The 25,431-nt window shown below is 40.4% G+C and overlaps 2 protein-coding genes across 3 annotated transcripts in view; both read right to left on the bottom strand.

Moving 5' to 3' along the window:
• MSRB3 (methionine sulfoxide reductase B3) overlaps positions 1-16,962 on the bottom strand; it is an 80,738-nt gene extending 63,776 nt beyond the window's left edge. Inside the window, exon 1 of one of the 2 annotated variants that reach the window (XM_054275386.1) lies at positions 16,762-16,962. In XM_054275386.1, coding sequence (XP_054131361.1) covers positions 16,762-16,962 — 201 coding nt within the window. Of the gene's footprint in view, positions 1-827; positions 898-16,761 lie in introns of those variants that run through there. The other variant, XM_054275395.1, reaches the window with a different exon arrangement.
• A 925-nt stretch (positions 16,963-17,887) lies between these two features.
• The window catches only part of LEMD3 (LEM domain containing 3), a 41,122-nt gene continuing 33,578 nt past the window's right edge, over positions 17,888-25,431 (bottom strand). Inside the window, exons 10-13 of the mRNA XM_054275603.1 lie at positions 23,256-23,337; positions 20,472-20,577; positions 20,307-20,385; positions 17,888-20,057 (exon numbers count right to left, since the gene is read on the bottom strand). Of these exons, the coding sequence (XP_054131578.1) occupies positions 19,894-20,057; positions 20,307-20,385; positions 20,472-20,577; positions 23,256-23,337 (431 nt within the window). The 3' untranslated portion in view covers positions 17,888-19,893. The remainder of the gene's footprint in view (positions 20,058-20,306; positions 20,386-20,471; positions 20,578-23,255; positions 23,338-25,431) is intronic.

Below are 25,431 nucleotides of genomic sequence, written 5' to 3'. Positions count from 1 at the left end.
AATTAAGAACTTTGTATGTACTCAGGTTATGTTTTTTCAACCTCTGTCTGCAACTAGAAAAATTTCTTTGGGTGAAGGACAACTTGAGAGGTTAAATTCTGATATTACCTCATCTTGTTTTTAAGAGCAGTAGGGGAAACATCAAGGGTCTCTGGAGCTCATAACACTACTGGTTTAAATTTTTCCATATTCAGTGTTATTCCTGACAACTCAGATCCAGAATTCCTAAAATTACATGAGAATCCCAGCTCTCACAAGAAAAACCATGAAGTTTTAGCTCTTTACAAGTAAATTAAAAAAACATCCACAAATTCTTAAGGGAAGGATCAGGGGTTTTTTTCTTGCCCCAATAATAAGACCTTAGTAGTGTGAGGTTTCTACCTTTTTCCAATTTCCCTTCCCCCAGCCCCAAGCCTCATTTGGAGGGCAGGAAACAATTAAGAGATAGGCACACACTAGTCAGCCAGGCTCCCAGGCTCTTGTCAGGAATTCCTATGTCACTGGAGAAAGCATAGCGCAAAAAAATTGCCACACTGAAGAAAGCCAAACAACTAGAAGTTAGAAAGAAGTAAAGGCCTGGGAGTCTACTGTACTCAAGTGTTAAATTAACAGTTTAATTGTTATCAGTATTTGTTTTGTAATATTTTTTTCAGTCCAGCAATAACTTTGAACAGTTGTTTTGCAAAGGGTTTACTTATTTATTTTGACACAAAGCAAACGATAACCAAATGTTTCCCTGACAAAACTTAGTGGATTATTTTGTATATATGTTTATTTCAGTTTTAACACTTGGATATTTATTTTTTTCTAATTTGGCTTTTGCTCACCTAAAGCTGCTGCCAGTCAAAGTCAGCAGACAGGACAGATCAACCCTCAGGAACTGCAGAAACAAAAGGTGCAGCATGAAGAGAGAACCACATGAGCAAGTGTTTGAGTAGATCATGTCTTTCTGTGTCTAAACAATTATTTACTCCCTAGTCATTTTTCCTTTACACAGTCTGTGCTAACGCCAAGGACCTTGGCCTTTCCTGCTCTCTGCACTGCACTTGGTGGCTTTAAAGGACTTTCCTGTTTGCAGGTTTGACATGGTGTACGCTATGGTGCAGACAAAGGCAATGTTGAATAGTTTGTAAGAGATGTTTAATAAACCACCGTGAAGCTGCCAGCTCTGGCAGGAGACTGGAGTACAGGAAAGCAGGGTCCTGATGACTGCTGGTTATTTATCAGTGCAAGAAGGAGGGAAGAGTTCCAGTTCCCACTCCAATCCAAGATGTCTAATCCTGAAACTAGCACCCTTTGCAGTGCACAAGGTATTTTCACACTTACATACCTGGGCTATCCAACATCCTGAGAGAACCATGAGGAGGCAGCCTTCAGCCCTCAAAAAACCACACATCCTGTGAATATGCGTTTGTGCTTTATAATTATATTTTCAGACAACTGCATGTTTCAATGCACCACACTGTATTTGAAGCATTTGGCAAAAAACAGCAATTGACAAAAGCCTGGAAAATGATAATTTAGATAAGATATTATGAAGAAATTATTCACTATGAGAGTAGTGAGACACTGGAGGAGGTTGCCCAGAGAAGTGGTAAATGTCCCATCCCTGTAAGCCAAGGCCAGGTTGAATAGGGCTCTGAACAGCCTGGTCTAGCGGAAGGTATCCCTGCCCACAACAGGAGTTTTGGAACCAGATTGTCTTTAAGGGCCCTTCCAACCAACCATTTGATTCTATCAAATTTACTTTTAAAAAGAGATTTTAGGCTCTGGATTTTCATGTGCTTGTATATCTATTGATAATACAAACTAGGTGTCTTCAAAGGTTTGTGATTTGTTATTTGCTATTAAAATACCTTGCAAAAGCTCACTGCCTGATGAGAATAAAATACTTTAATCATTAACAGCTAGGATAATGATAAAGGCAATTATAAATTTAAGCTTCTCAAAGACTTACTGAAGAGGAATAAAGCATTCTAAATGAAATTAATTGCATTAACTTTACAGGTCTACAGAAGGACTGTACCATATAGCTTGCATGCTTGTCGGCATATATTCCCCCTATACAATGTTAGCTTCTCAATTACAGCCACAGAAATCTGAAGTATTAGACCTGAATTCCCACTTCACTTTTAAGACTCTCAGTTAAAGCATGTTCCCCTTAGCTGCTTGTGCTGGAATGTATAAACCAAATGGCAATCCTGTCTACTTTTAGGAAGTTTACATTGTGCCCTGATAAAAGAGGTAATTACTGTCACACCTTGTAATATTTGAATGGAATGTCAGGAAATGTCAAGGTTTAAACCTGAAGTTAGTACTGTCATTAGAAAGGAGCCTAAACAGTGAAGTTCAAAACCGTTTTGAAAAATTCTTGAATTTTACATATTCTCTTATACGGGATTTTGTTCTTAAACCCTTCCCAGAGCAACTGAAACTCCAACCTAAAAACCTTCCTGCAAAACACACATAAGACATTTTCAAGTACCAGTTTGCCCCACATATGCTTTAGGATACTGTCAGATCCAGGTGTTTAATGGCCCTTACTTATAGGAATGATAATTTGCAAAGCAACCAGACAAGTCCCTAACTGTGGAGGCTATTCAGTGTTTCATGCCACGAACTGCAGCAGAGCCAGCAGGGCTGGAGGTGGCAGACGCCTGCCTGGGCACAATAAGCATGGCTCACAGCAGGGCTGCTCAAGCTCGAGGGGTGCACGGGGCCCTCCCCAGTCCCACGGCTTCCTCAGCTTCCTCACGGTGCCCACCGGCCAGTGCTCCTTCTCCTGTGAAATGGCATTATCCAGTCCAGTCTATGGACATTCCTGAGGTATCCTTTGCATATTCTAGCTGGGATGCTTCAGCAGCTTTTGTTCAATGGGAGTAGGGAAGGAAGAAGAAAAGTCTAAAGGTTGAGATCAGACATAAAACAGAGGGAAGCAGAAAAGAAGAATAAGCAGAAATGCTCATCTGCTCACACTGAGTCCCACTCTGTGATACACAACTGACAGGCATTGCCGTATGGACTAATGCCCTCCATCCTTTATCCTTAGGTTGCATAAAGGTTCCTACTGAGGTGAATCAGAGATATTTTTAGGAATTCCGCCTTTAGTCTGAGCTTTATTACCCAGACTTCAGTCCTCCATGTAAGAGAGATGAGATTCCCACAACAGATTTTGGGTTATCATACAGCTTAAAATTATTATCTTTCCAATAAAATAATAATGAAAAATCTTGGAAAGCAAACCAGATTCTGAAATCTCTGCACACAATTCAGCATAATCTCACTGGTTCCAACTGCTGACAAAAAGATATGTGATGTGAGGAGTCACCATATCTTTCCATTTGTATTAGAATGGTTCTCCAGAACAGAAAAAATTTTTATACTTATAAAAGAAAAACACTACATCTGAGCAGAAAACAAAGATGTATATTTAATTTTCCTCTAATTACCAAATTGAGCTAACATTCTCTCTAATAACAGCCGCCTAAAATGGAAAGCTTACTGTCTCTCACAGGAATAACCCTTTCTGTATGCTGAACTGGCCACTGCAGTTCAACACTGTATGCTGAACTGGCCACTGCACAGCCACTGCAGTTCCCCCTCTCCTGCTAGCAAAAAACCAGCTCGGCAACAACGAGGCTGGGGTGACTAAAGCCCTAGGATGTGTCCATGGGCCAAATTTAAAGAGCCTGAGAAGTGAGAAGATAATCAAAACAAATGAGTTTTTGAAAGCTGTACCCTCCAAAAAAGCAACAAGGGGAAAGACATATTAATGCCTCCCTGTTCAGCAACTGGCTCCCTGGACAAGAAAACTGCGGGCTTGATTTCTCCTTATTTTACAACTAATATTTACACACAGCAGAACACTGATACTGATCTCATCCAAACAACCAAAGGATGTGGCCTGTGGGGATGTGGAGGACATCCATGCTACACTGAGTACAAGTGCAGGAGGGAGGCAATTGTTTCTGCTTTAAGTAATACAGAAGAAGGTCCTTGCGAGGGACTCTCACTTGGTCCTTAGGGAGGGTAGTAAAATGGAAGGAGATTTCATTAATGTAGAGACAAGACAACACAGGCCTTGGGAACAACAGATGAAATGGGAAAAGTGAAACTGCAAAGAGGCACAAAAAAGCAGCAACCCCAAGGAAGGGAAGAAACGAGACAAACAAGGAGTCTCCAAGCCTGGGATGAAAGAGAATTCTTGGCTAAGGGCAGAAACCAGTGAGTCTCTCAGTCTTGCAAGTGCTTATACATGTGTCATTTGCAGATTGTTTCCCAATAGTTATAACTGGTAACACTTCCCAAAGGAAAGTAAATATAGGTCAATTGGGATTCCCCTCCACTCCTGCTCCTCCCAGATCTGATGCACTGAAATAGTGCTGAGCTGCACTTCCATTTTCCCTCACTTGGTAGCCTGCCAACATACAGCGCATTCCTTTTATGGCAGTGAGTTTTATAACTACAACAGTCATAAACTATTCTTAAATGGGTCTTTTCTGAGAATCATGATCCTTTCAACATCTTGAAAAATTTCCCATTTTTTCTATTCCAGGCAGTCCTCTCCAGCACAGTGGTAAAGATTTAATTGCTTCTGGTCTTCAGATGATGAGATACAAGTGTTCTGGAAATAACCTTTTAATTGAACAATTCCTACTGGCAAGCCCAAAACCATTTTGTGTTGCGCACCTATAAAGATTAATTCTCAATACCAAAAGAAAAAAAAAATTAAAAACTTCTGGGTACTGCTGTGAACAGAACTATGCAAGGGGTACCCTAGCACTTGAAGACATGAAATCCATTTCTGTTATCAGGATGCTTTGATTAGGTACGTCTCCCTCTCCACCATTATTTTCATTGTGAGGCTTACTAATACAGCAGAGATAAAAAACTTTCCTTTCTATTTTTCTATTTTTAATTTGGGACAAATCCCATGCATCATGTTAAATACAACTTCCTTTTATAGCAATGAACAGAAGCCCTTCAACAGAAATTTCTATTCTACTTTTCTGAAACACCTTTGTACTAGCTTTTACTTTTCAATTAAAAAAAAGTACTAATTTTGAAGACTAACAAATACAACATTTGGAATCAGCGTTCTTTTAAATTGGGTAACACATTACTCTGTAACTGAGCAGACTTTTTCCTTGCCCTACAAAGATTATTTGCCAGGGTAACAATACACAATAGATATGTGACAAGAGCAGTTTCTCTTAGGTAGAATATCTCATAAATGAAGCAAAGAGAAAGCCTCCAGCTAGCTGGTATGACTAAAGCAGATTTCAGACCAACACAAGAGAACAGTACCCTCTTTTGAAAAGAGCCGGGTCTCCCTCGTCCCGCAGCCTGATGTGTGCAAACCAGCCCTGCACGGGTTTGCTTGTCTGCTGAGTGTGCTCCCAACCTCCCAACCCGCATGGCACACGCACACACACACACACACACACACACACGCACACACACGCACACGCACACGGGCTGCAGGAGGCGGAAGGGGAGCTGCCACTTGTGCTGTGCAGAGAAGCTGAATTCTCACACATCACCGACCACGTACATTGGGACTGTCTTTCATGAGGCACTGTAAGGAAATGTACCAATGACACTTATTAGTGCACTGAAGGAGACAAAGTCCCTGAACACAACAGCGCCAGAAGGGTTGTGATTCCAGACATAGTTTTGCCCTCCTGTTTAATGATTTCTCAGAGTAAAATCTGTATCAGGGAATAAACTCCAAAAACTCCCTGCCACAGCAGGAAACTAAGGCATTCTTAATGGAAGCCATGGAGTTATTACAGTGAATATAGGAAATTACCAACAATCAGTAGGTCTATTGCCAGCAGATTTTTAAGATATCTAAAATTCTTTTAATTGAAAAAGTAGTTAGTGCTAATATCTGTCTACGTGTGCATATATGCACATAATGTGCCTATAGATGCCATGCACCTTGCTACAAAAATTAAGTTTCTTGAAAAAGACACATTTGTCTTATTTGTGTAATTTCATTCATTCTGCATTCTTCAGCACAGGCCATTTGAAAGCTGAATTATCTCCCTGTATTTCTATTATTTCCTACTTGAGAAAATATAATTTTATATCAGACTCTGAACCAGACGAGTATCTTGTATTTTGTAAAAATGTTTTTAGGTAAAGGATTTGTAAAATTTAGTTATGATCTCTCTGTCAGATAGTACAACTTCATCTCAGAGCAATTCAGGTGGTGGTTTCTTTTTTTATCATCCCAGCTGCTAGAAAAGCACTTGGAGTTAAAGACACCATAGCTGCCAATCTCTCCCCAGCAGTCTCCCTTACATGGAAATGTTCCACGTGGCTTTCTGTACAAACCAATACCGCTCCTCACCACCGAGCGGTGCCAGCTCCCTTTGATACAAAACACGCTGCACAGCCCCGTGAGTTGTCCTTCAAACACACGCACAGGTCTACGCATATGTCAACAGAACAAAAGCATCCTTTAAAAATGTACCTTTGATCATTCAGACTGTGTCACGATGGTATGCAGAGCAGCCTTATGAATATACAAGAAAAACTCAGCCTTTTATCCAAAAATATTTTTTAAAATTATAGCATAGAAAAAGTCTGACATTGTAAAAATAAAAGCAAAAACAAAAAAATCAAACACAAAATAATGCCTTGCACACTGCAATAGGAACATTTATCATCCAAAATCCAAAGAACCTATATGAAGCTGAAAAAAACCTCAAACATCCAATACATAACAAAATGAAATACCATCAAGTAAAACAGAAACTCCTAAGTCTTCTTTTGTCAAGGTTGTACTTTTATTTTTATGAAGAGCAGCAAGAAGACACCACAGCAAGTAAGGAAAGAGTATAACTTAAGCTTTGACTGAATACTGAGTGTCAGTGACTGAAAAGTGAGAGAGCAAGGAAAACTATTTCTGTCCTAACAGCAATAAATTTGATTGAAATATAAAGACCACTTGATTTTAAACCACTACCCAAATTTTCTGCAATTTAATAAGCAGAATTATATGTACATCTACCTATATTTAGTTAATTTCAGGGATAAAAACATTTATTCAAGACTCTCCTTCTTACAAGAGAAAATGTTGTAGAGCCATAGAATCACAGAATAGGTTGGGTTGGAAGGGACTTTAAAATCACCTGGTTCCAACTCCTCTGCCATGGACAGAGGCACCTTCCACTAGACCAGGTTGCTCAAAAACCATCCAGTCTGTCCTCAAACACTTCCAGGGATGGGGCATCCACAGCTTCTCCAGGCAACCTGTTCCAGTCCCTCACCACCTTCACAGCCAAGAATTTCTCACTAATATCTAATCTAAACCTATTCTCAGTTAAAAGCCATTCTCCCTTGTCCTGTCACTCCAGGCCCCTGTAACAAGTTCCTCTCCAGCTCTCTTGTGTCCCCATCAGGTACTGGAAGGGGCTCTAAGGTCTCTCCAGGGCCTTTTCTTCTCAAAGCTGAATAAGCCCAGCTCTCTCAGCCTGTCTTCATAGAAGAGGTGCTCCAGCCTCAGAATAGCTTCCAAAGATAAACTTTTTCAATGAAAAATGTTACATGGAATCTGTGAGCTGAATTGTGATTTTCATTCCAGTGCAGTTTTAAAATCCACAAACATAGCATTTTATTTTTTAACTAACCAACTGTATTTACACTGTCTGTGCAGCACAAGGATCTGCATCTTTAGGCATCCTAAAGCTATTTTTCAAATCTTGAACAAAAGAAGTATTAATTCTAGCAAAACTTGCTTAAATTATTTCCCTTCTCTTCAATCCTCTTCCAAGTGTCTAAAACACTAAGGTGTCTCTTCCACCTCTTTTAATTGATTGAAAATATTTATTAAACTTTACATTTTTGTCAATCCACATTTCCCAGCCCTAAATGCATTCAAAAGGCTAAATACTCATCCCATACTCCTCCAGCTGGACTTCCAATAACCATGCAAAACCTTTTCTGCAGAGCAAAAAAGCACTTACCTTGGGGAAAAAAACCCATAAATATTTTCTCCTGCTCTGTTAAAGCAGACTTACGGCAGTGCCAGGCCTGGCAGCAGCCACACAGGCATGTGTGGAGCACCCCAGGCAGTGCTGGTGCAGCTGGGGTGCACAGGGCAACAATGCAGGCACCAGCTCCGTTCTCCTCTTCCCAACCTTCGGCTACTTTCAAGGCTTTGTAATTTAGCTTTCCTCTGGATCAATATCCTAAGATAAATGTTGACATTTTCTTTGCATAATCTGTCCCTAAAAGTGACATCTGTTCCACTTGCTTCAGCAGAGGCAGCAGCAGGCATCTGCAGGCAGCCCCTCCCAGCACAGCCAGCTGTCAGGAACTTCATTAAGCATTGCCCCAAAATGCAGTTTGTTTCTGTCCTACTTGGACTCATGCTCCAAAAAAAGAAAATCCTGCACTTATACCATCAGGGCCCCTCTTTCTCATCTTGGTCCTGATATTTCACATCACTTAGAAATCCTCAGCAACTCGGACATGCCCCCAGACCTCAGGGGCATGAAACCTCAGCAACTCAGCTCCGACCCCAGCACAGGGCCCTTTTCCTGTAGCTCCCTTCAGCACGTCTCAGTGAGAGCCTTCAGCATCCCCGAGCAGGATAAAACAATGAAGGACATGCCAGCTCTACGTCCACCTGGAGTATTTTTGAAATTATAATTACTGATTAGAATTCTGATACATTTGCTCAGTATGTCATTTTTAGAGCCTTGTTATGTATGTATAGAAAAATTCACATTCTCATACAGTTATCTATATGTTTGAATTCTGTGTAGTTCTTTGGCACAGCAAATAACAAAATTAATAAACCATAACCTATAATCAATTAAGCCCATCTGCTAATTTCCCACTTTGTAACAATACAATACAAAGAAAAAAACAAACAAAAACTTTGTAACATACAAAGAAAATAAAACCAACACATGAGATTATCAGGTTGGAAATAGGACTGTTTAAGAAACAGCAGAGGCAATTGCCTGAAGTAGTTGCAGTGACTACTTTGAAACTTCAAATCTGTTGTGCAGACCTTGCTCTGCACAAAAAATGTCACTGGATTTGCTAAAGCTTGCTCCTTCCTTCCTTCCTTCCTTCCTTCCTTCCTTCCTTCCTTCCTTCCTTCCTTCCTTCCTTCCTTCTTTCCTTCTCCTTTCCTTTTCCTTTCCTTTCCTTTCCTTTCCTTTCCTTTCCTTTCCTTTCCTTTCCTTTCCTTTCCTTTCCTTTCCCCTGTCCCCTGTCCCCTGTCCCCTGTCCTTTTTTTAAGAGAAATCTTTATCAAAGTCTATCAAGCTTTCCATCTCATGCTTGGGAACTGCACCTTAGATGCTTCAGCTGCACTAATATGAGACCATCAGAAATTAGGCAGACTAATGTTGATCACTATATTCCAGGATGATGGAGTGGTCCTGTGTGCCTGAAAACTTTCCCTGAGGTTGCTCTTCCTCTTCAGACAGATTAAGAAATTTATCCTAAGCATTTGGGAAACAAGGAGGGGAAATTGTCCAGAAAAGAGCATGTACCTTGGAGGTTTTTGCCTTTACAAAATCTCAAGTGGAAGATAGGTATCCATTTAAAAATGGATAATACCCATTTTTAAAAAGGAAGAAAAGACTGACTAGTGAATTACATGGCCATAAATCTATCTTCAACACACAGAAAGCTTTTGAAGCAAAATACTAAACAATCCACAAACAGGCAATGAAAATTAGAAAGCAGTAAGCCACCATGATGAGCTTGCCAAAACCTAACCCCATATCTAACATACTTTCCTTCTTTCCTTGTACTCTGCAGGCAGAAGGAAAGCAGCAAATCAAACAGACCTCAAATGTAAAATACCTTTAGACAAAGCAAACTGGAAAAGCACTTTTCTTTTGGATCAAGGTCCTCTATCACAAGTGCAGAGCTGTTTGAATAAACACACTCGTTCAGCGCTTCTCCTACAGACCAGGGCCAAAACCCAGCAAGTAGTCCTACTAAAACAGCAGAGACTCCAACCTGCAAAGAGTGTGAAACACTGCTCTGAGCTGAGCAGAATTCAGGATGGTTTTAATAGATTGGAGAAATGGTCAAAAACCAGCAAGATAAAATTCACTACAGCCAAGTAAAAGAATCACATTTAGACTTTAAAAGAAATCTTCAAATGCACAAAATAATCAAAAGAATGCCAGACTAGCAGCAGTACAGCAGAAAAGCATGTCAAGGTAACAGTGACAATAAATTGAGCCAACAGTGTGAAACTATTTTAAAAAAATGGAAGGCAGATAACGATCTGGAGTTTATTAAAAAAGAGAAACATAATCCATAACAGGAGGGACTTGGGAGGAAGTCTGGTCTACTCAGTAGCAGTGAGGTATCACTTGGAATATGCTTCTGGTTTGGGGTGTAGGGCAGAAACAGCTGAGGAAAGCCCAGAGGAGAAGTAAAAACAAAAAGAGTGGTTCAGAAAGCCAAATCCCTGCAAAAACTTTTAAGTGCTTGGCTTGTTTAGTCTACAAGAGTGATTGTGGAAATGGGATAATGCTCTGAAAATCTTTCTCTCATCTTAAATAGCATTACATCACTCAGCTATTACACTGTCTTTATTACTGCCACAGTTATTACTTGACTGTCATTAGAGCAAAATGTACTGGTCTGTAATTCATATGTAACTGAGCAACAAAAAGAGCTTGTTTTTCCCCAGACAGCTACCGTATTTCACATTTTAAGACTTCATGAGAAGAGCCTAGAGTCTTACAAAATATCTATTGTAATCCTTCCCAGCATGGTTCAACAACTGCTAGAATAAATTGGTACAAACCAGCACCTCTCTCGAGTTCAGAGGCGAGTAGCAAAGCTGCCTTGTGTTTTTGCATGAGGGATGCCAGGTAGCAGTTTAGGTCCCAGTGAGCCACTAATTTATTACAAGATCTTGTCCCTTTTGTGAGCTTGCCTTTAAGGAAAAGCAGGACGACAGAGAAGAAGCATGCACACAGGCAATTTGGTTTCTCTCATGAAAAGAGATGTGCTGTTCGCACAGTGTATTTTTCCACCATGTACATACAAGATCTGATGAAGCACTGATTTTAATTCTGAAAAAAAAAAAAAGAAAAAATGAAGATACAGTCTAAAAATACACAGCAGTTAAATATTAAGACTTTGACCGACAGGCCTGATTTTCCTTTTCTGTAGCCATTCAAAAGCAGAGGTGATAACTCTATAGAAAACTCAAATAATTTTATTTGCAGAGTTTCTGAATTTGCATCTCAGGGCTGTAACTTCACAGTTGACTGATTCACCTCTACTTTCCCACCTGTCCCTGAGCTTGCAGCCAAAGCATCTGCTCCTGTCTTATTCCCATCTCTCTCTCACACATGTGCTATGGCTACTGACAATGCTGTTGGTGTGCAGGAGTGGAAGCCCAACCAATCTGACCTGCAAGCCTTGGTTTCAGCATTGTGCAGACTGGATCAGTGCACTACTGAATCACCCATTAGAACAAATTCAATTCGAACTAGAGTAAAAGCTCTGACTGTTCACCATCAGGACACACTAGGGTGGATCTGCACTAGTTTTGTGTTGAATATCAAGCTTCCTCCCAGCAGCAGGATGGTGACAATCTGACCCAGGTGGCAAAGCCTGCTTGTATATTCAATCATTTTTCTTAGCCAACTGAGCAACTTTATATCAAACCAATTGTCCCAGATTGCAAGGCAAGATATATTCTTTTTGCTATCTGTATGGCAGTTGTCTTCTGTTTAGTGGGCAGTTTTCCTCATCTCTTCCACAACTACCCCTCTCTCTGGAGAGACATCTGCTGATAACAGGCTATTGAATGTCACTGCATTACTGATAAGCACTATAGCGCCCCATTGTGAGATGCTCTGCCCCGAGGGAGGAGCCAAGCATTTCTACCTGGATACAGTCTTGAGGTTCTGGAACACCAGCACAGCTTCTCCCCTGGATTTCCCAGAGGAACAGCTGCCTCTTCCACGGGATCTTCAGAGGAAGACTACACCCTTCCTACAGGATCCCTGCTCCAACAGAACCACACCTGACACTCCAGGAGGACTGCAGTCCCCATTGCAACTGGACTGCTACCAACACCCTGACTAAGAGGGTGTCAGGTTGTATTCTGACTCTGTCAGTTTTGTTTTGGTTTACTTCATTGTTTATTTTATCTTTTAATTTTCTTCCCTAATAAAGAACTGTTATTTCTGCTCCCATATTTTTCCTGAGTGCCCTTTAATTTAAAATTTATAGCAATTTGGAGGAGGGGGGTTTACATTTTCCATTTCAGGGGAGGCTCCTGCCTTCCTTAGCAGACTCCTGTCTTTCCAAACCAAGACACCAATGCTTTCTCTTGAACCAGCTGCAGGAAAGCCAAGGCCAGAGTCACTGTGCTGCATGAACTGAAAGAGTTCCACAAATCCATGTGGCTCCCACCCACCAACCCACCTTGAAGGTCCTAGAAGTTGTTAAAATCACCTCCACTCTCTGTGCAGGCATCTGGAACAGCCTCGCCTGCAGATTTCCCTGAGAACCACACACAAGGGAATGGAGAGGAACAAGAACAGGGCAATCCTTCAGCCAGAAGGAACACTTTTGTGGGCTGTTTCCTTTTGGCAGCAACTGGCATGGATCACTTCCCCAGGAAGCTGCTAAGGTTCCATGTGTTGAATTTTTTTTTCCATTTTCATTGTGTGGTGAGAGTGAAAGTGGTGGCATTTGGCAGCTACATTCCATCAGCACTATTGTTGTTCCCTGGTGGTAGGGATTTGTTTTCCATCAGGTGAAATGCAAAGGCATTGTCCCCTTTTGGAAGAACACAGAGCTAAAGAGACCCGTGGGGAAATACTTCCAAATGCCATGCACAACATTACTCTTTAAATTTCTTGGATGAGGTAACACTTCCCAACAAAACAATGTGTTAGCACGCCATGTACATTTTGCTAAGCTGCTGCCCACAGTTCAAAGAAATCATCAATCCTGATGTTCAGATGCTACTGAAAGGAAAAAGCAAACTGGGGACCTCTGCAGAAGTCCTGTCCTTAGACTTTGTCTAAGCTGAATCACATTTAAATCCAAAACTTTCTGGAAATAAAGAAGTATTTATGCTAATAATTATTTTACAACACAATGCTAAACTATAATTTAAGTCTGTGAGGACAGCAAAACTGTGTTAGCACCTTATAAGTGTAAGTATTGTTCTTGCCTGTTTTGGGCTAGTATTGTTCAATTCCTCAGATCTTAAAGTCCTTATTGCAAAAAGCCTCTTTATTCCCAGATCCAGTTGCCAGATTGTGTGGTTTTCAGATAATGCTGAATTGAGGTTGCTAAATGAGAACCAGAAGGCTGGAGCTAAGCAGATAAATTATAATTTCCAATTACCTCACCATAAATGGGGTTCTCAAAGAATTCTTCTACCTTATTTTCACACAAAAAATACAGATCAGTGTCTTCACAAACTAAAGACACAAAAATCCCTTTTGAAACACACAATGACATTCTTCAACTTCTGGTAGAAATTAATGATGCAATATGTGTTTCCTTCCTTTTCTTAAGTGGTTAGTTGAAAATTACTTTAAAAACACTGCAAGTTGGTTATACATTCACAAAATACCACAGAGAAGGACTTAAATCTCTGGGTTTGTGCTTTTTTTTTTAAGCTAGTACATATTAATAGCTCACTGAGAACAAATTATCCTTCTGAGGGAAATGAAGCCTCTGAAAAGATAACAATAAATCCTACCAAAGCAAGGTGAGTAAGAGAAGGGAAAGTTAGCCTGTAGCCACTTCTTACCTCTATGAGACATACACACAAAAAAAAAAGCTCCAGAAGCTCTCAGGTTTTTTGTTGTTCTGTTTAAAAGACTTCTGTTTTTATGTGGAAAAAGTAACCTTGAAATAACTCCATGTATGGACATGAATACTCCTGAGCAAGAAACACCCTATTTCTGTCTAATCTTGTAGTTTGTTCCAAAATAAGCATATCAACTTCAGAGTTACTCACGGTAAGATAAATCCACACCTGACTTTATTCAACAGTAATTCCTAATTATAATGTCATAAACACACCAGGAATTTGAGGGTCCATGTAGGGATCTTTTGGCTAAGGAATCCATAAACTAGAACTAGACTCAGCTATAATTAGGCCAATGTTTATCCCACTTTCCTATCAGTTAAAGCCTCCATAGCTTAAGTTCATACATAGCCTGGGTGCTACCTAAACTGCAGCTTTTAATGGAAAAGAAAAATAATAGAAAGGGGAAAATAAGGTCATTTTCCCTACCTATGACTAATACAATGCTGCATGTAGCTTAAGCGTTGCTCTGTAATGAGGACACACTCACTTGCATTATGCAGCTCAACAAAGCTATCTCCAAATTGGATGGCTTTACTGCATTGCTGGCTTGCAGCAATGCCAGTCAGATGCAGACAGGCAGACTTCTTAACCTTCTGTCTGAGAAGATTAAATCCTTAACAGTGTGTTTTCTTCTCTTCCCCTACTGACTCTTATTACCCCATCCTTTAAAATAAGTAACAAAAGAACCGTTAACAATTCACCTAATAGATAAATTCTATTTTCTAGCATTTCTAATGTAATAAATAGGCTGGATCTCCAATGGTACAGAAACAAGTATCAGCTTACAAAGCTGACAAAACATGAGTAGGTAAACAAGATCCTCCATACCTTCATAAATAACAGGGCAAAGGACCAAATACCTCCCTCACGTGCAAGCTGGCCCTTACCAAACAGCTGTAAGGAATTCTTACGGCATGTACAAACAAAAAATAAGGAATTCTTACAGTATGTACTGACATTAGCATCTGAATTAACTAACCCCTCTAAGAGTAACTGCTACCACTTGGAAAAATGAGCAAGGTCAATCAGTCAAAAGACTTTATTTTTGTCTAGCATCAACTACTTTATATGGCTTTGCTACCAAATATAGAAACATTACCCCATCTACAAAGGCACTATTTTTAAAGATTGTGCTTTTGGAAGAAAATTAGAATTGTTTTTTCCTCCTAAAAGATCATTCCTAATGTGTATTATTAAGATCTGAGGTACATCAGATGGGAAAAGGACTGACCAACCACATCCTGGACTGAACTATCTATTGTTTAACTCCATTAATTTTGCCAGTTTTAACAAAGCAATGCCAAACTTTATTTCTTAAAAAAATCCTTTTTTAATCTCAGAATTCTGGGATTATTTAGTAACTCTGGTTAAGCTGCTAACCATAGTTAATTCCCTACATAAATTTTAAAAGACAGTTGAAAAATACTGTTCTAAAATAAGCCATGTCTAAAATGAGGCAGGAGATTCTTTTAGAAACTATGAGCAAACGTCTGATTAAGATGACAAGCCACATGGAAACTACTCCCAGAATCAGACTCAAAGGGCACTGTTACCAACCAAATTTGGCAGACAAGGAATCATGACGAACTGCAAAGGCACGCAGCAACGTAACAAAAAGTTCGGAATCATCAGCAAATAAGACAGAAAGCACTTATGTCTACTCAGCAAGGGCAAGAACATAAGCAGGACGAATTCTAAGCATTAAATTCTGGATTCAAATGAGTGGCACTGTGATATAGTGGGACTGGAGACGGCTGTTCCATTTAAAGGTGACTGGCCATAAGCAAGCCGTATCAGTAAGGCAAAGTATCTGGCTATTGCAGATTTTTCATTCTGATTTCTATCTGTCCAGAGAACTCATCTTCAGAGCAGTTTTAATAGCAAGAACAGAGAAAGAGCTAAAAGCATGACATTTATAATGTAGGGCTCTATACTTTCCTAAATGCTGTGTTCAGGGTTAGAACACCTTCAGAGACTGCCTTACAGCATTTATCACTAGCTAACAGTTGACATTCGGCCTTATCTGTAGATAACTACTGTTCGATTTGGCATTTTTAATACACAGCTATGCTTGTTTAAGATCACTGTGCCTTCAGACAGTCTGAGCTAAGAGGGTGATGACTGAAAATTCAGCTCAAGCAGGAAAGAGACCATTTATAGCTAATTTGTCAAATACTACAGGAAGCTTAATTAAGTCTCATTTCTGTTTCCAGGAATATTCCGACGCAAGTACAGCTACATCAACTTGGGCAAGGGACCGTAAGAAATAAATTATACTTTATCCTTTCCATCGATTGTATCTGTCAGAAGAATAACACCAAACAAACTAGTCAGCGAACATACTGAGCTTCCTCAGAATAACACAACCAAATTCTGAGCTCATTTGTGAAGTTTAAGCTCCTTTTTGACCTAGCGCTGCACAATTTACCGAGCTGGGGATCGCGGCTGAACTGAACTCATTACGCACTTGGTCAAGCGCTGCTTCCCCGCGCCAGCTATTCCGCTGTGCGCCCCGTTCGAGTCAGGAGCTCCAGCTACCGCGCAGGACACCCGGAGCCCTGCGCCGCGCCAGGGTCCAGGCGCTGCGGCGGCCACGGGAACGGCACGGCCGGGCTGCGGGGCCGACGAGCGCTGTCAGGGGTTCGCTCCGTGACACAGGGACCGACCCGAGCGACCGTCGACCCCAGCGCCCCTCTCCGCCGCCGGCAGGGGCCGCGGGGTCCCCCTCAGCACCGACCCGCTCCCCTCCGCTCCCGCCGCAGCCCCGGCAGGTGCGGCCCGGCCCGGCCCCCCGCTCCGCCGGGGCCGCTCCTCCCCTCGCCCCCGCCGCAGCCCCCGGCCCGCCCTCCCCGCGGCACGGCAGCGGGGGCCGGTGAGGAGGCGGGGGGCCGGGCGCAGCTCCTACCTGCGGTTCCTACCTGCGGCTCCTGCGGCGGCCGCCAGCGCCAGGCAGAGCGCGGGGAGCAGCGGCGGCGGCGCAGCGCGCATGGGAGCGGCCCGAGGGAGCGAGCGAGCGGCCCCGGCCCCCCCGCCCCGCGGGAGCGCAGTGACGGGCCCGCCGCCCGGGGAGCATGACGGGAAATTCCTGGGCACCGGCGGCCAACGCCAAATATGAACATGGAGCCGGGAGACTCCCGCCGCACGCCCGGCACCACCCGGCAGCGCGGGGAGGCGGCAGGGACCCTGCCCCGTCCCGCCGCCGCGGCACGGCCGAAGCGCCCTGTTTGAAGGGTTAAAGGGTGCGCTTCGGGCAGGCCGAGGAAGCGGCTCCGCGCCCCTTTAAAGAGATCTTCCTGCGGTTCCAAGGGAGCCCCAGCTCGAGCTGCCGTGACCCTCAGCTGCCTGCGCGGCGCCGGCCGGCAGCGGGGACAACCGCGCTGCCAGCGCCGCAGCGACTCCGGCCCACGGCTCCCAGCCCGAGCCAGCTCCTCACGTTAGCACCGGCCCCGAAACTACCATAGCGCTCAATGCCCACCCTGCCTGGCTTCCAAAAAGGAGGGAACTGAACGACATCGAACTTCTTCCTCCTCCTGCTCCCCTTCCTCACGGGACGCGTCTATGTAAATAATGGACTGACAGAACCTGCTTTGTTCCTCCTACCCCCCCAAACCTTCAACCTGTCACTAAAACAATTCTCAAACAAAGCAAGATAATGGCAGGGAAAAAAGCCAACCTCTTCTGTTACTCTACCAAAATCCCGTTCATGACTCTTTGTACCTCAAAGTACAAGAAAGAGGCTGAAAGCACAAGGTTAAGGCTTTTCAGCCCTGTCCTTTAACAGGGGAGACAACATGGCATGACTTAGGAAGCAAGGTAATGTCTTTGCACTCCCTGTGAACAAAATCAGGACAAAAGTCAAGCTGACAGTTAAGTGAAACTCGGCTGTGTCAGCTCATGGCAGCACCCATTCACATCCTAACAAATACTAAAAATTAATTACATGGCTGTAACAAATCAATCTCCCCCTCTACCCCAGATAAGAAAAGCATTTGAGTCAGAGACATCCGAATATCTAGAAGGTGAGACACATATAAAAACCCCTAATAAACCTTTAATTCGAGTCTGGTTTGGTTTTTTGTTTGTTTTTACAGGATAGGGTGACAAGTTACAACAAACATCTGATTTTTCTCAAATGTTCAGATATTATACATATTCCCCTGTCTTGCAGGAAGGGATATCGGTCAACTTAACAGTTTAAGGTAAAATAAGCTGCATAATAGTACATATTACAATTAAAATGTACAGTGTTTACAAGAAATATATCTTAGAAGCAAGATAGATGCATTTGCATCGAGGCGACCTTTTAAAATGCCACAGCTATTTTTACATTCACTCTTGCAACAGGTCACAAGATGGGGTCACTAAGGTCAGGTTAACAAATCACTATGATGCACATCAAATACAACAAAATTAGTTTATATACATATATATAATACATATACATGTATATTATACATATACATATATGTATATAGTAAAACTCATCAAAAATCTACCAGACCTGGCACAATCCACTTACCCATCAAAAATATGTACTTGTCCTTGGTAAGTAGAATTCTGCATGGCTGATTATATATTATATATACTCATTCATTAGCATCTGAGACATAAAACCGAGGATTTAAAATTTTTCGGTTAACAAACTCTCCAATAATAAACATGGTGCCCACAAAAGCACAAAGGTAAGGCACAATAGGATTTCCTGTTGCAGAATAGTGTGCATCATGTTTACTTAACTGTAAGAAAAACGTGCATTATTTGTGCAAGTTCATGCTGCAGATCCATCATATCTACAAAGTAAAGTGAGTTTCAGTAAAATTTGTGGGACTGGTGTGCTTCCAGTCTCACCTCCTACAGGATGTTCAGCTGGATAACTAGGTAAAATGGTTGTAGGAGTGGGGATTAGTAAAGCCAATAATCTTAGATTTGCAACTAAGCTTCTCAGCAACAATTTTGTACTTCTAGGTAAACATTAGTAAATTTACAAGCTTGGAATCACAAGATTTACTGTCAGCTGCACTAGTTTGCATGAGCCAAAATTGTTGCAAGGAAGGAATTTTTAAATTTTAACACATAAATGGAGAATTAAAACATGTTATAATATACTGGGAATGTCATTTAATCCAATGGTATTTTGTCACAGCCCTGACACTTGTAATAATAAATACAGCTTTTCACAAAATATTTTTCCAGTATCTGCCAATTGCTTCTTTATTGCTCACAAATTTAAATTCATTACAATTGGTATCAGACCTTTCACACAAAATCAGTAAGGTATTTTATATAAAACCTATAAAAGATATTTAACCTGTATCCAACACTTTTAAGTATTTGGCCTCTTGTCATGGTACAGCCAAAACCATATAAAACAATAGGTTTTGAATAAAATAGGAAGCTTATTTGCTGCTTTGACGCAGACATCCTCACAGAACACAACCCTTTTTGCCACCACCAACATTTACATTTATATACAAAACCCAGTACATCCGCAATCAGTTCATCTTCCCTCACATTGATATGCAACCACTAATGCCAAATTCACTTTCCCCATACCCCAGCTGCGGAAAAAGATTTTTATATAGCAACAAAAAACTAATATTGACTGAATTTTCTTTTAACTTATTCACCATCAGGAACTGTAGGTTGCTTGTTACAAAATACCCACAAGATTATTTCACAGGAAACTATGGAAATACAGGAAGTCTTCTTTTCTCCATGCTTTTGTATTAGCAAAAACACTTCTTGGTGCAAAAATACGTCACCACATCTGCAAATGTATAATGAAATTGGTATTCCTCATGCAAAACTTAAATGCATCGGTTTACTATAGCCCCAGAAAACTTTGTGAAACAACTTGTTTTTCCTTTTTTGTCAGCTCAGTATTACTGCCTCATTGCTAAGTCCCTTTGGAAACAAGACTTCTGGAACGTTCGAACTTTTATTTAATTCTTTAAAGTATTACATACAAAAAGCACTAAAAAAGGAAGACGGCGGCCAAACAGGAACATTCCTGTTGCAAGTAACAGTCCTAGCAGTTGTAGAAAGTTTTCTCAGGAACTTCCCTGAGAGTTAGTTGTGCCTGTCCGAAGACGCAGATGTGACATAGAGTTCATGTGTTTGTTTGATGGCTTCAGTGGAGTGTTACAAGTAAGAGCCTGGGGAAAACGATGATGATACCGATCTAGTCGCAGGTATTTTACTGTTACCAGCTTTCCTACGAGGCAAAGAAACAGGAAAAGAGAAACCTTCTAGTTCAGTATTATTGCATTTTGCTTCAGGATGTAAAACACTAATATTTCATTACATCAAAATTAGTTTACTAATTATTAGTTTAAATTTTTTTTAACTGTTCAATACTTTAGATACCAAATATTTCACCATTTAAACGAACTCAAACTGCCCCCATCTTCCGCACCCATGGGTAATTTCTACCCGTGTTTTATTATAAACTCTCATTCCTTACCATCAAACCAAGAGCCATGTAATGCCTTGAAAGCCTTTCCAGCATACTCCGGGGAGAGACACTTGACATACACACAGCCCTAAGTAAGAGAAAGAGGGATTTGGGTTTTTTGCCAGTCCAGCTGAAAAGGATGAAGTATTATGACATTACTGGAAAGACACTCACCTCACGTGAATTTTTGTCTACGGCAATATGAACAATTCCATCATTATCACTGCACTTCTCCAAGATTGCTTCTTGAATTGCTAGATGCCAGTGATCACCTATTTCCCTAGGCAAACAATGAAAGATTTAAGGGACTACGTAATTCTTTAAACATTCACAACATTCTCATACTTCCCTACTGAGTCTGGTTTCTCTGTAACTTTACATAATTTTCTGGTAAATGCCTCTGGGACAGGTTAAATACTTTTCCTACTGAATACACCATAAATTGGCTCCCATAGTCCACTTTAGAAAATTCAACCCTACAAATCAAGAGAAGTAACTTCTTCAGGGGGTGGGGTGTTGTCCTAAAATGGGCCTATCCAACTGGTGCTTAGACTGATAGTTAAAAAAACATGTTTCTGCCTTGCACAGTAAATGTCTAGAACACAGAACAAAGTCTGATGCTGTGATGTGAGAGTTCATAATACACAAGTGAACAAGTTGGACAAGTTGTTCCCTTGATATGATTCCTCCCTGACTTTTGGCAGCAGAAAGGTGATTATGTACTGTGCTAATATTAATAAAAAAAGTTAACCAGTATATTCCCAGATGATTCTCAAGCCAAGAAAAAAGACCTTTTTCATGGGGCTGCTTCTAACAGCTACTGGTGTAATCACTGAAAGGAATTCAGTAATTATTGTTAGTATACAGTCACTGTAAGAGCAGCTAAAACTAGTTTTGTTAAACATACCTTGTACCCACAGCAAACGTCAAAACAATACTTGACAATCTAATCACAGAGACTGGTACATTCTGTGTTTTAGGTGGTTTTAGATGGATGAAAGCATTCATCCCTTTCAGGTCTGGAACAAGAACATAAGCCTCCTTCCTCTAATGACACAAGCAGATTAATAATACAGTTTGTCTTGCACTGAGGGCTCTAGATTTCTGTTTGTGTTTTCTTTAAGATAACTACAAGGGTATGATAAGAACTATTTCCTTAAACAACAGTCCTCTGGAAGACAGCTCACAGAAGAAGAATGCACTAGGGAGTACAATATGGAATTGGATCCCACTATGAATGCAATCCAGCAGTCCAGTAATGGAGCTAGGTCAGCTTCCAAAAGAAAAGGTCTACAAAAATTCAATGTATTAGAAGTTGTAATGTTCCAAATAGCTGACTGGACATAGGCACTAAAGACAAGTGTCAAAACACAACTCCTAGTCTATAAATGTTGGGGCTTTTAAATGCACCTGTTGGGCATGGACTGGGTCAGTACTGAAAAGCACAGAAACTTACAGCAAAGATAAAGGCTAAAAAGGGAGACTGCTATGACAAAAATAACACCTCAGTAATTAGTTCCATTAACAGCAGACATTTTGAACTGCTAACATTCTGAAACAGGAAAATAGCCAATACCACATACCAATAAATATTACAGTGAAGCTTCAGGAATGGACTTATTTCAGTACCACTCAGACTAACCAATACAGCTCACAAAGTCTCCTTTGAAGCATCTACAATAAGGATGTTGATAACACTTAAAATTCTCTGCAAATCCCATGTTTTAATCCTCCTACAGGAGGATCAATTTGCTTCAAGAACAACCCCTGAAATTTCAGTCTTGCTCACCCTACTCCAATCTGAAAATTATTATAGAAGCCACAGAAGCTGGTGTCTTTGACCAGACATTAAATCTTAAGGACATTGAAAAAAGGATTTTGGAGTACTTCTCTGTGTGAGAGGTAACACTGTCTTCAGCTAAATAAACTAACAGCTTTTCAGTTAATAAGGCAAGGAATTAAACTAATTAAGCGTGGCTAGAAAAAAGGCTGAATAAATACATCCAAACTTAGCAATCACTTGTGTCCATACGCTGATGTCCTCCCCTACTTCCTGTCCTAATCAATAGGTTGTGTTATTGAGGTAGCATCTCACATGTACCCTTGTAAGACACAGCCGCTGTATTTTTCCCTTGTATAATCACATTAAGGAATAATTTACTCCAGAGAAGTTATTGGAGTTCCTGTATCTCTTTACAGTGGACAAAGAGACTTCAAAGCTTAGACAGGATTATCTGGCATAACCTATGTGTTAGCTCCCAACTCCTACCACGATCTAGTCCAGAGCCAAAGGCGATATTACAGAAAAGTGGAGTAGATGAAGATTTAAAAGATTACCAAAAAAATTAATTATTTTTCCTTAGCTTTTGGTACATTAAATAAGCTTGTTACTTATTCATACACAGTACATACTTCAGAATTATGAGAATTACATGAGCATTAGAAGCCAGTACACAGCACTAATTTGTTCCCACTACAAAAATCTATTTGCTTCAAAATTAGGCAGTCACAGTGCCATTAAAGCGATTTAAATTCAGCCTTTTAAATGCAAACTGTGCAAGCTTTGTAGCAGTCCAAATACTCCAGAATGTTGGGCAATACTTTAAAAACTTACAATCTGTTGTCAGGCCACATGAGTCTCCTCTGTCAGTTGATACAATTGAACATTACAAATTTAATTAATGGATAAAGATCAGTCATTGCTCCAAGTAGTCTGACTTTATGCCACATCCTTCAAGAAGTAAGCCAAAGACACAGAGCAATACAATGAAGGACAGAAGACAGATTGTTAAGATTTTTTATGTCTTCTCAAAGATGTTAAGAGAAACACTTTTTTTTACAACCTGTTTTTTTCAACATGTTCATGTTTCTTCACTTCTTCCAAACCCCTCTCAGAGGTAAGAAATGGACTCTTCCAAAAGAATGCAGAAATACAGACAGGTAACTGCTGTTACTTACATAACTGGATCAAACATATTGCGAATCTTTAGACATGGTGTCAAGCTGTTCGGCGGTGAATTTCTTCTATCTAGATGAAATGCTAGAAAGAAAAATAAATTAAATATTAATTATTTACAGGCATAATACCATTGAGGTAAGAAATGTCAACTTTATACATTAATACCTTTCTAGTTTACTCAGAAGAAAGTTTATTTCATATATGAAAGAATTCAAGCAACTTAGTTTCACACAGTCTTCTACCACACTGAAGAAAACATACCATATTTTGCTTAATTTTTTATACTTAAAACTTCTACATTTAAGACACACTCTTATATCCAGGCCACATGGAAGGAATTCAGGATATTTTTAAAAACAACATATACTTGAAAAGAAAGGATTTGCACTACATCTCCATGAAAATACAGATATACACAACACCTGGAGCAAACTTTTGGAACTGGAAGTTAACCATACAGCTCTAACTGCCGGATGAAATTTTCATTTCTTCTACTTTGGGGCAATATGCTGCCCATTTGGCTAATAAATAAGGAGACCTTAAGATGGATGTTGCATTACATTTGTAGTGCAGTAACATGTCAAGGATGCTCTAAAAGGACAGAGCCTTTACAACTCTAAATGATCACACATGATCAGAAGCTTCTAAAAATCTGAAATGAAACATACCAGAGGATAAAACAGATAGAAGAAGAAAAATGAAAATCAAAAATTACAGAGTAATTTAAAGCTGAACAGTGCCACAAAATACATTCTGAAATCCTAAAATAAATAGTAACTTCACTAAAGTTCACAAGTTCTACTTGTGAGAGTCACAAGAGAAGACTGTACCATGAGAAAAGGAATCAAGGGCCACTTCAGATTCAGATAAGACAGCTCCATACCTTGAGAAGGGCCAACAAATCAGCAGTGGAAATGAAAGGGGATAGCCTAGTAAAACAGCTTTCAAGGCTTGAAGGAAATTTTACTTTGAAGACTGAGATTAAGTAGATTCAAGAGTTTAAACATAAGATTAAAATCTCAACAACAAAAAACCTGCTATTAATGCTTCTCCTTTGCAATCCTACTTTAGAAAAATTTGACATATTCAAGATGTTACATTCCAAGGGTCAGAAGTGTCTGCTTTGGGCAGATGTCTGTGCTTCTTACTGCTAATCTTTTAAAATCTTGAAAGTACATCCAGAATACATGAACACTGCTGCTCTTCTGTATGCCACCCAAACAAAAACTGTGTCACACAGACAAAATTAAGCCATGTGGAAGACACAGCTTGTGAAAGACAAGCACTAACCAAGAGAAAATTCACTGCCTGGAGATACTGCATAGAAAAACTTATTTATTCTTATGTAAATTCTCAAGACAAATGAAATACAATTACCAACTAGAAATTAGAAAAGGTAGCCTCCAATTCTAATATCCAACCTACTGCAAGTTCCCCAAATAACTAGAAATGTTCTTATTAAGAATACATGCACACAGAGTGCAAGTCACCAACACCTGTAACAACTGTCTGTTTTTGTCTTGGGAAGAGATTTCTAAATATGCTGGTGACACTGCATCTATCTCTAAGCTGCCTGTAGTTTAAGGACAAGTCCTTTTTCAATAGCACATGGTTTTGTAAAGTTTTTTGCCCCTTATTAAAAATTATACATAGGGTATACAATAAAAACTTTACAGAACTAAGCAACATTGAAAAATACATGGACTTACCTTACTTATGGAGGTTGGCTCTAGCAGATCAAGGGTGGGTGAAATGTCACCAGCATATTGTACACTGGGGCACCACACCATACTGGAGAAGGTGATCTGGGGTGGCCTAGTCATGGACCTGGACCTGAAAAGGTGTGGGGTTGAGGAAATTATGTGCTGATTGTTTATAACTAGGTTTATTCAGCACATGGGTTTAATCCAAGGATAAAGAATGGCTAGGTTATTTGCAGAGATCCTAGACCCAGAGGATCAACATTTCTGCAAGCTGTTTATGAACTAAAAAAACTCCATACTGATATTTATGGAAGCAGTTAAACCACTGAGCCATCCAAAAGTAACTAAATGGGGAATTCACCCTTTAGTGTAGTTACCTATATAAACTATTCTTTGCCTGTTCCAGTTTCTAATAACTTTGATGTCCTTTTGACTGGAAGATCTCAGGTGCTTACTGAGATAACCTCAGCCA

Source organism: Melozone crissalis, unplaced genomic scaffold, assembly GCF_028551555.1.
Source record: "Melozone crissalis strain CALT ecotype California unplaced genomic scaffold, PUWL_Pcris_2 ptg000004l_1, whole genome shotgun sequence".
Classification (NCBI taxonomy): Eukaryota; Metazoa; Chordata; class Aves; order Passeriformes; family Passerellidae; genus Melozone; species Melozone crissalis.
Note: the sequence above shows the minus strand (reverse complement) of the source record. Positions and strands in the feature narration are given on the sequence as shown.